This window comes from Narcine bancroftii, chromosome 4, assembly GCF_036971445.1.
Source record: "Narcine bancroftii isolate sNarBan1 chromosome 4, sNarBan1.hap1, whole genome shotgun sequence".
NCBI lineage: Eukaryota > Metazoa > Chordata > Chondrichthyes > Torpediniformes > Narcinidae > Narcine > Narcine bancroftii.
In genome coordinates this window covers 251,216,382-251,231,856 of record NC_091472.1, presented here as the reverse complement: position 1 = coordinate 251,231,856, position 15,475 = coordinate 251,216,382, and the positions used below count along the sequence as shown (strand labels likewise).

Below are 15,475 nucleotides of genomic sequence, written 5' to 3'. Positions count from 1 at the left end.
GGCCTGTTGCTGTGCTGTATGTCTAAATTTTTTTTAAAAATTCCACAGTCCATTTCTTGAAATTTGATAGAGGGAATTTAGAATTTGAAGATAGTTTAGTACTTGGAGTGGACAATTCGGATTGAGTTGGGAAGAGGTTTCTTCATTCCAGAGGTTAGAAAGCTCTAGAGTTCTCAATGCTATTAAACCTGCATAAGACAGACATTGATAACTTTATGGATATGGAAGGAACTGAGGGGGTAATGTCTGAAGATGGAGTTGTGATCTTATTGAACACTTTACAAATTCCTTTTCTCTTGAATGGGATATGTGAAGGAAACAATATTTTATTGCCCAATAAAAATGACAAGCTAAAAAGTCAAGCTGCCATGTTAATTAATATTTTATTCAAATGTTGTAAGAATAATTGAAGCAATTGTGAAAGTGAATCACTATACATTAGAGTCGTATAATAACACAGCATTGAAACAGGCCCTTTTGCCCAACATAATCATGGTGGGCAAAATATCCAATGCACCCTAGTCCCATCAGGCTGTTAAACCTATCCATATAAGTTTTTAAAACATTGCAATAGAACCTGCCTCAAAATCATTGCCTCCGGCAGCTTGTTCCAAACACCCTGCACCCTCTGCACATCATTCATTTTTAACTACACACACACACACACACACACACACACACACACACACACACACACACACACACACACACACACACACACACACACACACACACACACACACAAATATATATATATAAATTTAGACAGCAAGGTAACAGACCCCTAGTACATTTTTATTTTGGCACAAATGAAAACAGAAGAAATTAGAGAAAATAGTAGAATAATCTCTTGCTTTTAGGTCTCTGTATGACTTTTTTTTTGTCTTTTGTGATAACTCAAGTTTTACAGAATTTTCCTTATTTAAGTTCAATGGTTTTGTATTAGAATGTACAGAATTCAACAGTAAATACATGAATTTAAGACATTCTCTTTTGTACAGTGTGACCGGTATTTCCAATAGACCATACCATTCTGAGTTCCAAGAAACTTTATTTACTATTTAATACATCCATAGAGCCATACAGCACAGTCCATCTGGCCCATCTCTTTCTAAATCTTTCATATCCATATAACTATCCAAATGTTGGTCCAGAAACTGACCAACTCAGTTCCCTCTTGAATCTTCCCCCTCCTACTGTAGTTGTAGAATCCTCTAGACTGAGGGAAAAGATTAAGGATTGACTTTGCCAATACCCCTCATGATTTTATATACAGGCACCTCCTACACTCCAGGGAAGAAAGGCTTGGCCTATCTAGCCTGTCGTTAAAACTCAAGTCCCAGTAACATCCTGGCAAATTTCTTCTGCAGCCTTTTCAACTTAATGATACCCTTCTTGTAGCTGGATGATCAGAAGAGCACACAACTTGTACAGCTGTTTCATGATGTTATTACCTTTTTGTCCTAGGTACTCTTGCCAATGAAGGCAAGCATACTGACAACCTTTTTCATCACGTTATCCTCTTGAATCACCATTTGCAGTGAATTATGCACCTATACCTTTTGGTTTCCCTCTTCTACAATACTCTGCAGAGCCCTACCATTCACCTTGTAAGTCTTCACTGATTTAACTTGCACGTTATTCTGCAGGGTCCATCTGCCCAATATGCCTGCTGTCGGCTCTGTACAGGCTTTAAATGGCCTGTTATAGGAGTCAACAGTGGTTTATTTTAAAATATCCAAATAAAGTGTAAACCTTTAAATGATCATTTGTTATTAAAATATTGTGATTTGCTTTTTACAGTATCACCTGGTCAACAATAAGTGCCAGATTTGGGGGTAGTCTTATTCAAAGGGTATCACCCAAAGCAAACATTTTAGGTGGAAATTCTGGGGTCTTCCTATTATAATGGCATATGTCGTGATGGTGGGGAAAGTTTTCCCTATGATGTGCTGAGCTGTGTCTGTTACTTTTTTCAGGGCTTACCGCCAAGAGAAATCAGTGCCCCCATGTCCGGCCATGATGCAGCCGGTCAGCATACTTTCCACCACATAGACTTTTGTCAGGGTTTTCAAAATCATTCCAAACCTCTGCAAACTTCTGAGGAAGTAGAGGTGCTGACATGTTTTCTTCACAATGACATTCATGTGTTGGATCCAGGAAATGTCCTCTGTGAATGATAACTCCCAGGAATTTAAATTTGCTCATCCTCTCAACCTCTGATTTCGCCCCCACACCCCCCCCCCCCCCCCAATGATCACTAGATTTTACATCTCTAGTTTTCTCCTCTGGAAATTCACAATCATCTCCTTGGATTTGGTGACATTGAGTGTGAGGTTGTTGTTAGTACACCATTCAACCAAGTTTTCAATGTTTTGGACACCCTAGTGCACAACTGACTGCAAACTAGATATTGTTACATCTAATACAGACAGGTCAGTGTGTGATGGATAGGAAATTAACTTAAGATTTGCAGTGAGAAGTTGTAAATGATTTATTTTCAGGTAGAGGGAATACAATTTTTCAGATATGGGCAAAAATGTCCGTATGTATATTGGCATACATGTTGGAAGGTTAATAAACAGTGAAGAAAATGATCAAAGATAAAAAGAAGGCAGAGTGTAGAATCGATGTGAAGAGTAAAGCAGCTAGAAAAATGGGATTACTGAATAAAGGGATTAAGTGTAAAAGCAGTGAGGTTTGTGTTAAATCTGTGTAAAGCATTGTTTGGGCCACAGCTGGAACATTGGAATGATTACTGACCACGCCTCTTTAGGGTGGATGTGAAGCCTGGAGGGAAGATACCAAGAACAAGGAACATTGATTCCAAGGACAAGGGAACTCTGGAGAAGCTGAACTTTGTTACTTGGGCCAAAACAAAAGTTGAGTGGGATTTTATCCAAAACTGCAACTGGCTTAGATGGTAACTATTTCCACCCACCACTGGATTAGTTAAGGACCAGATTTAAGTTATAAGCAAAATGTACCGTGGGAATATGTAAATAAACTTTATTTATGCTACAAGAGCTTATGGACTGGAAATCACTTCTTCGACGGGTGTTGGAAACAGTTGATCAAGCTTTCAGGAAAGGATTACATAACTCACTTGTTGGAAACATAATTTGGAGGTCAAATGGGAAAGAGCAGGGGAACAGGGACTGATGGGAGTACTCAAATGAGAGAGGAACTGACAAAGTTGAGAGCCCTAAATGGCCTTCTCTGACGGTATAAACTAAATCTTAATTCTGTCCCATTTTCAACAATATTACTTGTCATATATAAGAAATAGAAAACTATGTTCAGAGAGAGAAAGAAACAAAAGACTGCTGATACTGGATTTGAGAAAATAAACTGGGAGAGTACAGTGGGTCAGAGAATATCTGTTGATTGGGGGGAAGGGGGTGTGTTAATTCTTTTGAGTCAATCCTGCAGATGCTCAAAGACAAAGTTTAACCTTTTTATGAAGCTTCATTTTAACTCTTTGGCATTTCAATTTAACTCTAGGTTAAATTGAAATCTCATGGAAGATTGAAAGTTGAGAAACGAAGAAAGTGAGCACAGGTGTGAAGGAACTAAATAAAATGTGGAGAGTGTCAAGGGGCAGATGTTTGTGCAGTTGGTATTACTAAGGAAAAGGTGCTGGGAAAGTTGAAAGGTCTAAAGGTGGATAAATCAACAGGATCAGATGAACTACACACCAGGGTTTTGAAAGAGGTAGTGTTAAGAGCCCAGAAGACTACAAAACCCAGCAGCAATAGATATTCACCAAGACAGATGGTTACGTAAACAAAAGTTGATTTTAATTATCTTTAAACATGAAAACAGATTAACACTTTCACTTATCACTATTAACTCACTTTACCTAACTTAGCCCCCTTCTAATTCTAAGCGCACGTGTGTGTAAGTTTAGAAAGGTTCTTTGATTCACAATCCAATCTCACTTCTCATTCCTCCAAGTTCACTGGTTGCAAGCATTTCTTATATATGCACACAATTTAACATTTATAAAGTTCACCAGGCTTTGGTCCTCAAAAGGTAAATGGTAACTGCTCAGGAAGATTCTTGTTGGTTTTCAGAGAAAGATGTGTTGTTCCAGGACATCCACAACTGATGTATTTCCATCAGTCACCTCAGTGTCTTGCTGATGAAACTTGCCCTATCAGGATTCTCCAGAAGATAACCTCTTTCTTTTAGGTCACCAGAGAGTTCCTTTCTGTTTCACTTATTCCAAGAGAAACATTAGACAGCCAGTCTTCTCCTCTTGCATGAACCACAAGGGTTTCAACCAGGCTGTCTTCCAAAAGCTTGCCAGCTTGTCTTGCTTCAGTTCCAGCAACTTCTGCTGGCTGAAATGCAGTCAAGTGATCTCTGCTTGTCTCTCTCTCACATTGAGAGTGAGAGAAAGCCTGTTTGACTCTCTGCTTGCAAAACCACATGACCCTCTTACAACAGCAAAACTTTCCTGCAGACAATAATGGCTCCAGCCTGTTCTTGCCTCTTGCCTTGATAAATAATAATCCATTAGTGATGTCTCTGGAGCACTCTTCAATGCTCTTGAAAAAAGGTATGAGAAGCCACTATGTGCTCCAGTATTTCAAATAAGATCTGTTTTAAAGTCTTTGTATGTGACCTACTCTAACAAACCTTTCCTACTTTATCTCCCAAAGACATTTCTATATACTCTGTCACAGTAGCTAAAGAAATTGTGGAGGCATTGGTAGTGATCTTTTATGAATTGCTAGATTCTAGAATGGTTCCAGAGGATTGGAAAATTTCAAATGTCACACCACTCTTTAAGAAACAAGGAAGGAATGAGACAGGAAATTATAGGCCAGTTAGCCTGACTTTGGGGGTGGGCAAGGTGTTGGAATGTTTTATTAAGACTGAGGTTTCCGTGAACTTGGAGGCACGTGATAAAATAGATTGAAATCATTGTGTTTTTCTGAAGGGGGAAATTTAGGCTAACAAAGCGTTGAAATTCTTTGAGGAAATAACATGAACAATGGATAAAGGAGCGTCAGTGGATGTGGTTTACCTGGATTTTCAAAAGGCCTTTAACAAGGAGCTGCACATGAGGTTGCTAAGCAAGATGAGAGACCTTGATATTGTATGAGGAGTATTTGAAGTATCTAGGACTGTTCTTGCTGGATTTCAGAAGAATTGGCGGGGGAGGGAATGGGTGAAAATCTCTTTGGAAAACTATTGAATTCAGAAAGGCCTGGATAGAGTGGATTTGGAGAGGACATATGTCATGGTGGATGTCTGGGACCAGAGGACACTGCTTCAGACCAGAGATGAGGAGGAATTTTCTTTACCCAGAGGGTGGCGACTTTGTGGAACTCGTTGTTGCAGATGGATACGGAGGCCAAGTCATTAGGGATATTTGAGGAGATAGATGCGTTGTTGATCAGGATGAGAATCCAGGATTACAGGGAGAAGACAGAATGGAGTTGAAAAGGATAGTAAATTGGCCATTATCTAATGGCAGGGGCAGACTGGATGGGCAAATGCCTTAATTCTCCTCTTATAGCTTTAGAAATCCTTACTGTGGCAACATCAAAGATGAGAATCATTCAGCATAGGAACATTCCTGGGCAGATTTTCAAGAACCCATCTATTCTAATCCCATTATCCACTCCAGCATCTTCAACACCTCTGCTCCCCATTGCTGATTCTTCTACCTCTCACATACAACTGTAAATCATTTATAGGAGCCAGTTAACCCATTGATCAGCCCTTCTCTGCCAGGGAGAACATGGACAATACTCTTGGTCAGAGCTGTGATGCTGCAACGTTAATTGATGCATAACTGTGATAAGAGGGGGACAATGCAGAAAAGTGCTGCAGAAACTGAGTAGATCACGCAACATCCATGGAGAGCAGTAGGCAGTCAATGTCTCAGGCCTGGGGCCTTCCAAGAATGTTCCATTTCTCCAGCATCTGCAGACTCTGGTTTACTTCCATGATAAGAGGGGAAGAAACATATAAATCTCTATGAATCGGGAAAACCATTAGAATCAATCAAAGTGAATGGCCCTTAATTCAAGGCTCATTGTCTGCAGCAGTTTCTTTGATGGAAGACTAAATGTTGTCGACGATCACCTCTGCGTGGCATGGGTTAACGAAACCAAAAATCTCACAATTTGCAACTCCATGATTGATGTTCATGCCGTTGCCATTTCCTTCAAGGTTTGTCCAATTTGATTGAAAGAATCAAAGCTTCTAGGCCTTGCAACCTCCTTTAGATTTATAATTTAACACTGAAATGCTGAATAGGGCTGAGTGTAATGCAACTTAATCTGCACTTCCCCCTTGTCCAACTGAGGTACTTTTCTCCGATTTATTCATAGAAGACTCTCTTAATCCATAATCATGTGGCCATGTATTGTAGTTGATGCAGTACTGCTTTCTCCACAGTCCGGATGTTAGAAAGTCAGCTGTAAATGAGGAGTGTAAACTTTCGAGCTGGCAGTTGCAAAATGCAATAAAAAGTGGTTCTGACCTTTTAACCTTTATCCAATATACTTTCAAATTGAAATTGACCAGAGGGGGCCATTGTTGAGGGAGCTAGCCTCATAAAGCAGATTATTTCTAAGGCTTGCTGTTAAACAGGGACACCATTAGTTGACTAATTGGGTGTGTTTTACCTGTGATGGTCAACCTGCCAGCCTGCAAGTTTGGGATAGTAAGTGGTAGAAGGAGGTAAAACCTCAATCTGGTTTGTGCAGACTCTCCCCTTGGATCAGTATTGTGGTGGGTAGGCTTCTGTGTGGATGGTGGCAACTTTCCTGGCAGGCACAGAGTCTTGAAACATAGCAACCTTGTACACAAATAGCACAGCCATGCTTGGGAACCATGAAGCAGTCTGATAATTGTCAGCATGGATTACCAGAGGACTGGAAACTTTACAAAAATTAGCAAAGTCTGAAAAGGAAAGCTGATTTATAAATTAAAACTGCTAAGCAATATCAATATGAATGTCTTGGACTTGCATGGATATATATTTTAAAAAAGATAACTAATCTAGCAAGTGAGACTGGAGAAGCAAAGAAATGACAGATATGTGAAATCAATACTTTATATTGATTAAGTAGGGGATAGTTTCATATAGAAAGGAAGAAATTGCAACAATGAGGGACAAAGTATTGCAAAAATTGATGGAACAAAGGCAGTGAAGTCACCAGATTGCAATGACTTACACCAGAGGGTATAAAGGAAGTGGCTGTGGAGATCAGTTTCAACAAGCTGCCAGCAGATTAGGAAAATCATAAATGTGATTCCATTGTTTAAGAGTAGACAGCATGGGTGACCTGGCAGCTTAACGCCTGTTGTTGGAGTCTATGATCAAGGAAGGAAATGACTAAGAGCTTACTCTAATCAAACCAAGTTGGTATGGTTTCATGAACACTAAATTATTTTTGACATATTTTCCAGAATTCCTTGAACATGTAACAACCAAATTTGATGATGGAAACCTGTAGGTGAAATATATTTGGATTTCTAGAGGTGTTTGACACATAAAAGGTGAGTTCATGGTTTAAATAGTATTAAGTGAAGTGTGTAGTCATGAATTGAAGAATGGTTATCACAGAGAAGACAGAGTTGGAATTAGCCCAATTTAATGGGCTGACATGATGCAACTTGTAGAGGACTTCAAGGATCAACCTGTACTCAGTTATTTAAGATTTTCTTATTATTTGGAGGAGGGTCAGAGTCCAAATTTCCTGATTACACGATAATAGGTGGGAAGTCGTAAAGAAATCTGGACTCAGTTCAGGATAATAAATTGGTTGAATGGATGAAAACTTGGAAAATTGAGTTTAATGTGGGGGGGGGGGGGAAAGAAATTCATACACATCAGTAATTTAAAGGCAGATTATAACCTAAATGGAGAAAGACTGCAGTCCAGTGAAGACCAATACAGCCTTTTGGACAACTTTGACTTTTCCAAATTTTAATAAAATGTTCTTTCTTCTTGTCTGTATGAGAAATATTTTCAGCTGATGTGCTATTTCTTTGTACAGTCTGATCATGCCTCATTGTTCCAGAATCACATCATCCACAAGTTATGCATCTCTATCTGCCATTTGCCTTCATGCCATCAGAAGCATTCCCTTGATTTCACCCACATTTCTGTACTACCCAGATAAATTTGGTTCTTTCTTCATCCAGTCTGACCTGAAACATTGATTGTTTCTAATCAGGTAAGTTTTCCCTGCATTTTTTATTCTTTTTACTCTTTCCTGAAGTCAAGACTAACATACCAGAAACATTGCATCACATAACTATTAACAATTCATTATACAGACCAAGAAGCTTAATGTGCTGGTAACTTTGTCTATGAAGGCATTTCAGCCTGCTTCAGCAGACAACCTCTTCCCCATTCTGATGACACAAAATGTCATTTGCTTCTCTGTCAACTGATGTTTCCTAGAGTGCCAAAGGTTTTATCCAGCATTTTCTGTTTGGTCATCACAGGGGCTCTCATGCACAATTTGCAAGGGGTTATTGGCTTTTATTGCAAGAGGGCTGAAGTTTACATATAGTAGAGTACTGATGCAATTGTAAGAGGTCTGAATCTGCATTTGGAGAACTGTCCAAAGTTTTAGTTCCCTTAAGAATAAATGGACTGGGAATGAAAACAGTCAAAAAGGGATTCACTGACTAATTGCAACACACAGCATCTAAAGGAAGAAAAAGGTAAGCAACTTTTTGGGCATGACCCCTTTGTCAGGAATGAACACCTTTTGGGAGGCATCCTCAAAGAAATTTTGCACTGGAATATTTACATTTTAAATTTAGTCCTACAGCATGGTTACAAGCTATTTCGGCCCACAAGTCTGCTGCCCAATTAACCTATAGTAACATAGAAGATAGGAGCAGAAGTAGGTCATTCAACCCTTCGAGCCTGCTCCGCCATTCAACGAGATCATGGCTGATCTTAAAGTTCAGTCCGAATGTTGAAAGATGGGAGGAAACTGGAGACCCAGGGAAAACCCATGCAGACATGGAAAGAACATACAAGCTCCTTACAGAAAGTGCAGGATTCAAACCCCAGTTCCAATCACTGGTGCTGTAAAGGTATGGACTAACTGCTATGCCAACCGTACTGCCCAAACTATGGATGGGTTTCTCCAGCACTTTTGTATATTTTAGTTGACTTTAGAATCTACAGAATTTCTTGTTCAACTTCACTGACTAAACCCTGGGATGATAGTGTTGCAGTATCAATGAGAAGCTAAAGACATTTATTTATATTTGGATAATGAGTGATTTTAATGAAACTCAAAATCCTGAGCGGCTATGGAAATGGAAGCATCTTGAATGTGGAGAGATAATAACAAGATGTTGGGGCAGTAGCTTAAAGCTATGTTACCTTGGAACTTCAGTGGGTGTAAAGTATTGGTATTATGGAGGCTTAGTTGTGGGTGGTGTATTTGAAGTATTTTTTTAAAGATGGGGAATAGAGGGCGAAGGAGAACTTGCACGCATCTGCCACAATTGTACTGAATATGGGCATAAGGAAACCACCTTCTCCTATTTTTTTTATATGGCTGCAGGCCATTGAGATAGGTACATTGGAGAGATATGGGACTAGTTCAAGTAGATAACTTGGTATGAGCGGCCTGTTTCCTGTGCTGTATGACTCGATGACATGGTTAAGGTCATGAAAGACCTCATCTCCCTTGAGTAGGATTCTGTTGCGAATTTTCAGTGGTTAATAAGCCTCCAATATTTAATTGCCTCACCCTAGGTCTTAGCACACATTAGAGGGATTACAAATGATAAGCAATTTGGTTTATTTTGTCGTGCACACCACTTAACCATTTGGACTCCAGCCATTTTTAACTTTTCATCATGTATACTCTGGGTCCATGGGTAAACCTTTGCAATAGTAAATTACAGTACCTGGTTAGGTATAAAACCCAGTCCTGGGATATGGAATTTATGCACTTGTTGGTAGTCTCGAATAACTGAATCCAAAGCATTAATGGGGAACAGAAGCAGTCACTATTACATTACATCAATGTATGCAAAGCATAGCAAGTTGTGATTGCTGAATCATCTTCTTTCCCAAGTAACAAGGATTCAGCCTCTATGTCGTGTTTCAAGAGAGTGGTCTGTCTAGTTAAACCCAAATTACTACTAGAACTAGGTTCCTAACTTAAATCAAATTATAGTTAATTCTTTATTCTGATGAGTGTTTACTAATATCTACATTAGTAAACACAAGAAAAGCTTAAACAATATAAAATTGCTTCAATATTTAATTTTCCTATTCATTTTTACTGTTACACAAGAGAAGGTTCAGTAAAGCTCAAATAATTGAATAGATCTTACAATAACTTTGAAAACAGACGCTCTCTCCCATAAGCATGGCAGGCAGAATGCTGCGTACACGTCTCCAACCGGAGTGATTTTTGCACCAGAATATAGATATAATAAAGGAACCATACGCAAATTTAGCTTATCTCATTAATTTGACGCAAAAGCAGTTGTTACATTTTATTTAGCCTTAAATGAACTACTTAAAGTATACTCAAAGGCAAAATTATTGTGATGCAAAACAAATAGTATGCAAAAAAAAGTGTAGCGAGATGAAGAAATGTAGCCTTTGCAAAGTAACTGTGTTTGGCAATCTGAAATGACCCATCAATCATTCAATTGAATACATGATTTGTTTTTGGTAGCATTGATAATCATGCATATATAATTGGTTCAACACACAAAAGTAGTAGCGTTGATAAAAATCTGGTTGCATATTCTGTAATTTGTAAGAATTTAAATTTTGATGCAAATACAGGTTATAATTTCAATTTTTTACCACTGAAAATTAAGTATTCCACTTAATTCAAGACCTGCATCTCTTTTCCCAAAGAATCATCCATTAATGGGTTTATTACCATTGGGATTAGTACGGCTGCTTAAAAAGTGAAGCAATGGAGTGTTCGACACTTTATTAATGCCATGATCAGTTGCAAGTTTACAATTATTGGGCAGGGGTAATCAATTAATTCAACCACCTGTTTCTCTGGTTTCCTTGTAAAAATGGTCCTTTTTATTGGAGAATTAAAGAACATTGTTAAAGAGATAAAGAAACATTGCAAAATGGATTTACCTCCATGCTTTTAACTTTCAAGACATGCAAACTGTTCTAGTACTAAATGAAATAAGGAACACCATTCATACTTAAAAATGTTGACAAAACAGTAATAATAAAATGGTGACCAACATGGCATTAATTTGATGGGATCTACAGCTACTTCATCAAAAGCTTAGAGGAAATAAGATCTTTATAATTAGCACCATAATTTCTTTACTCTGTCTCCTGGTTCTGTAAACAAACACAGAAGGAAACCCTGGAAAGTTTAGCACCTTGGAGTAAAATGAATCAGACAATCATGAACACGTCCTAGCTTCTGACAGAGATGAGGTAGCTTAAACTTGGGTTTTTATTTTCTTAATTACATCTGTTGAAAGTGTGGGAGGAAAGTTTGATATTAAAGTGACCTCCATGATGAATATTTATGAGGACTGATCTAGCGCACTCAGCATTGGTCACAGAAAGTATGGATCAGGAAACCTGGGATATGAAGATATGTTTTGCTGAGCTAAATCCTCCTCAGCAAGTATTGTTTGGAACATTCCCAGATGCGAACATGTCAGTCTATATTTAATGCTTCTACATTTTACAAGTGAAAATCTTAACTATTTCCATTCCTGTTACAAAAAAAAAGCCAATAGTTAATTCTGTACTTAAAAACTGTCTTATTTCTACAGTTTTTAAATCACATTTTAATTTTTTATCAACAGGTTCATATGAACAATAAATAATTGTCGTGGAGGGCTGGAAAATTCTAAGTATTTATATGTACATTGCTGATTTGATCAGCCATTAATTCAAGAGTCCAGGAATGTCTTCAAAATCTCCATGTCCTTTTATTTTACAAGAAACAAACAGGGCCTATTTCAAAGCCAAATTCCTGACCAGGACCCCCAATATCCAAGGGAGCAACATCCACAATGGGCAGTCGTGCTGTGTTCTGCGTTCGGTATTCAAAGACACTCTTGCCCCAACTACCAGTGTGCATCTGCAAAGAAAAAGTAAACATGAAGACTGCAGTTTAAATCCATTGAAACATGTTCATTTTCCCCAAATTATAGACTGGAAGTGTTTTTTTTGTTCAGAGACATCAGATTTCATACTATTGAGTTTATCCTTCCACTGTAGTCCAGTTATAAATATGAGGCTATACTTTATATAATTGTGTTCATTTAAAATTTAACCAAAAATTCAACTGAGGTATAATCAGTGATAAATGTAGCCTATCACTAGCAGTAGAAACACTCTAGAATGGAAATAAACAAGGTGGAGCAACACACAAAATGCTGGAGGAACTCAATGGACCAGACAGGATCCATGGCAGCTATCTGTTCACTTCTATGGATGCCATACTGCCTGACCCATTGAGTTCCTCCAGCATTTTGTACAGTACTAAGTTCAACCTCCAAGGTTTGGGATTTCTATATGAGTGTGGATGATTGTGACCTCCAATCTTTCTGTAGCTACTTACCAACTATGAATTTGGGAGATGAGAGCAGCAGTGCACAAAATTGCAATCATTTTCCAAAAGGCAAATGTTTGCCTTCTTAGGTTAAGGCATTGAATGTAGGAGTTAGAATGTTATATTATAACGTAACAAAACCCTGATTAGCCTGTTATCTCTGGGTGTACACAAAAGGATGGGGTTGCACTGGAAAGGTAGTGCAGAGGAGACCAAGGGGGATGTTGCCTGGATTAGAGGACAATAGCTCTGGGAAGGATTGATTGAACCAGGCTTGTTTGCCCTGAGTGAGGTAGAGGTATAAAACAAGGTAGATCGTTGGAATCTTTTTTCCTCCTCCCAATGATAGGCACATCAAATACCAGAGGATAGAGTTTTAAGGTGGGTTGTTAGTTTTTTTTTATTTACAAAGAGTGGTTGATAACAGGAAGGTGCTCAAGATACAATTATTTTTAAGAGGCATTTTGATAAACTCTGGAAGGTGCTAATGAAAGCAAATTGGATTAGTGCAAAACGTTTGATACAGACATGATGTGTTTTACAACTCTCTAGCTTGAGTTGGAGAACCACAACTAATTAGACAAGTTGTGGGAGTGGCATTGCCAGAGAGAGGCTCTGCTGCTTGAATGTAACGCTTTACTTTATTTACATTGTTGTAGATTTCTACTTTAAATATACGATGTCTCTGAAGAGGGTTGCTGTTAACATATTTCTTCCTACCCCTTGCCATTCCTCATCTGTTTTACCCCCTTTCACCATATTATTTTCAATCCTCTCTGTGACATCATTCTTTTGTTGCCCTTATATATCCTTTCCAATCTAAGAGCAACACACACACTTTATTATCTGCACGTTAGATAAACCCAAGTTAGATGATACAGCAAAGAACCTTTCCGAGTTGGCGTCAATGATCTTATTAAATCCCCTCCCACGTTTCTCTGCTAGCTCTACCATGCAATCCTTCATTCTCATTTCAAGATGTCCCCATGTGGCTCCACCCATTCCAGGTAACCAATTCCATTTTTTCGCGCTCTTTTACAAAGTTGCATCTAAATTCCCTGTTGGATTCTTGGTAAATACTTTTCACTGATGACCTCTAGAATCGCTCTTTCTCCACAAATGGAGGTGTTCTCTATTCATCCTATCAAAAATGTTAAAACCCTTTATGAGATACCTTGTTGACTTCCCTTCTCTAAGGGAAAAGTGACCCAATCTGATTGTCTTGCAGATTTCTGATTCAATTCTTGCTCATTTTGTCCATTTCTTCTAGATTCCATGTGAAGACCACAACATTAAATGATTGATTTATTATGCTCATACAGCAACAAATCCCAGGAAACTCCATATCAGATCTAATGCTCACCCTATATACCATTGCAAAATACTGTTGTATTTCATCAGGTAGGTTAATAATATTCAGTTGGATTTCCCTCCTCTTTATTTTCTGCTCTTATCAGACTGATTTCTCTTCCAGCCTGCTTCAGTCAGAAGCAGCACCTTTCAATCCATTTTTTGCTTTGCATCGTCTTATTATTTTGTTGCTTGTCTTTTGGGTTCATTTGCTGCCTAATCTGTTGAATATTCCTGGCATCCACAGTACTTCTTGCATGTGACATACAAGAATAGATTAATACTTACAGTGCAGCCATCTTCCAGGACACTGTATTTAAATCTGTTATTTCCCTCTGCTTTGATTTCAATGTCATTAGCACTCTTAAGAATCAATGCTTTTCTAAGTGAGCCAGTTTGGGCATCCATGTAAGCAATGCTGTTTTTGCAATGGTAGGTAATATTTTGGGAAGCTTCTTTTGACAGCAGACGGAGAAACGTTGTTTGGATCATAACAGTGTTTGGAGAATGTGACTTGTCACCATAACTAAACTGTGGAAACAAGAAAAAAATGTAACACTAGAATTAGTGAAATTTGGTCTTCACAGCCATTAGAGATGAACACTTTTGATCATGTGTTGGCAGGTCATTGTACCATGAGTTATCCCACATTGACCAGTGTGGAACACTTTGTAGAACCGACAGGATAACAACAGCCTGCATTTTGTTGGTAGATGCTTACCACCTACTCGGTCCATCTCTTGCCCAAGATTTACTGAATTTGAACGGTCTGCCCTGCTGTCCCCAAGCATTCAGGCTCCATGTGTAGAGCTATAAAAAACAGTCCTCCCATCTTTACCCGATGTCAAATCACTCAGGGTTTCTAAATGCTTCTCAATTAGGGGTGGAGTGATAGCAGAATGCTGTTACAGTACTAGCAACCCAGGTTTGAATCCAGCACTGTATGTAAGGAGTTTGTACATTCTCCCTGTGACCACATGGGTTTTCTCTCATGTTCCAGAAACATATTGGACTCAAGGACCTGTTACAAAGCTATATCTCAATTTAAAAATTAAAAAAAAATGAATGCTTGTCTTTTTAAGACATTTTATTTTTGATCTGTTTAATGTTTTAAAATCCTTTCTTGCCCACAGCCTAATTGATTGCAGACCAATTCTGTACTTGATCCAACCTGATGAAGATCTGCGACCCAACTCTGACAGAATTGCTGAGGTATTGCAGGAAAATGGAGCCCAGCTGATGGACTCCATGGGGAGCAAAATGAATAGGCATCATCAATTAAAGTTGGGATGTCAAGTCTGTTACAAAATGCTGACTGAAGGCCTGGATGTAACCATTCATCAGCAAATGCAAATGATTGCTTTTCCTTTCATAATTTGCATGTCTGCCAAGTCCTGTAATCTATGCATGTTGATCAATTTCTTTTCATTTAGCCCGTCATGGTGGTGATTCAATATGGCTTAATTAGGCAAATCAATCCAAGAGTAATATCTTAAAGTGCATTGCATTTAAGGGTGCTAACATTATAGTTTTGCGTTAATACCAGTAGATGATGCTGT

General features: G+C 38.5%; 1 protein-coding gene across 1 annotated transcript in view; it reads right to left on the bottom strand.

Annotated features, from left to right (window-relative positions):
* Positions 1–10,250: 10,250 nt before the first annotated feature.
* The window catches only part of col5a2b (collagen, type V, alpha 2b), a 163,764-nt gene continuing 158,539 nt past the window's right edge, over positions 10,251–15,475 (bottom strand). The window contains exons 49-50 of the mRNA XM_069936211.1: positions 14,205–14,447; positions 10,251–12,092 (exon numbers count right to left, since the gene is read on the bottom strand). Of these exons, the coding sequence (XP_069792312.1) occupies positions 11,946–12,092; positions 14,205–14,447 (390 nt within the window). The 3' untranslated portion in view covers positions 10,251–11,945. The remainder of the gene's footprint in view (positions 12,093–14,204; positions 14,448–15,475) is intronic.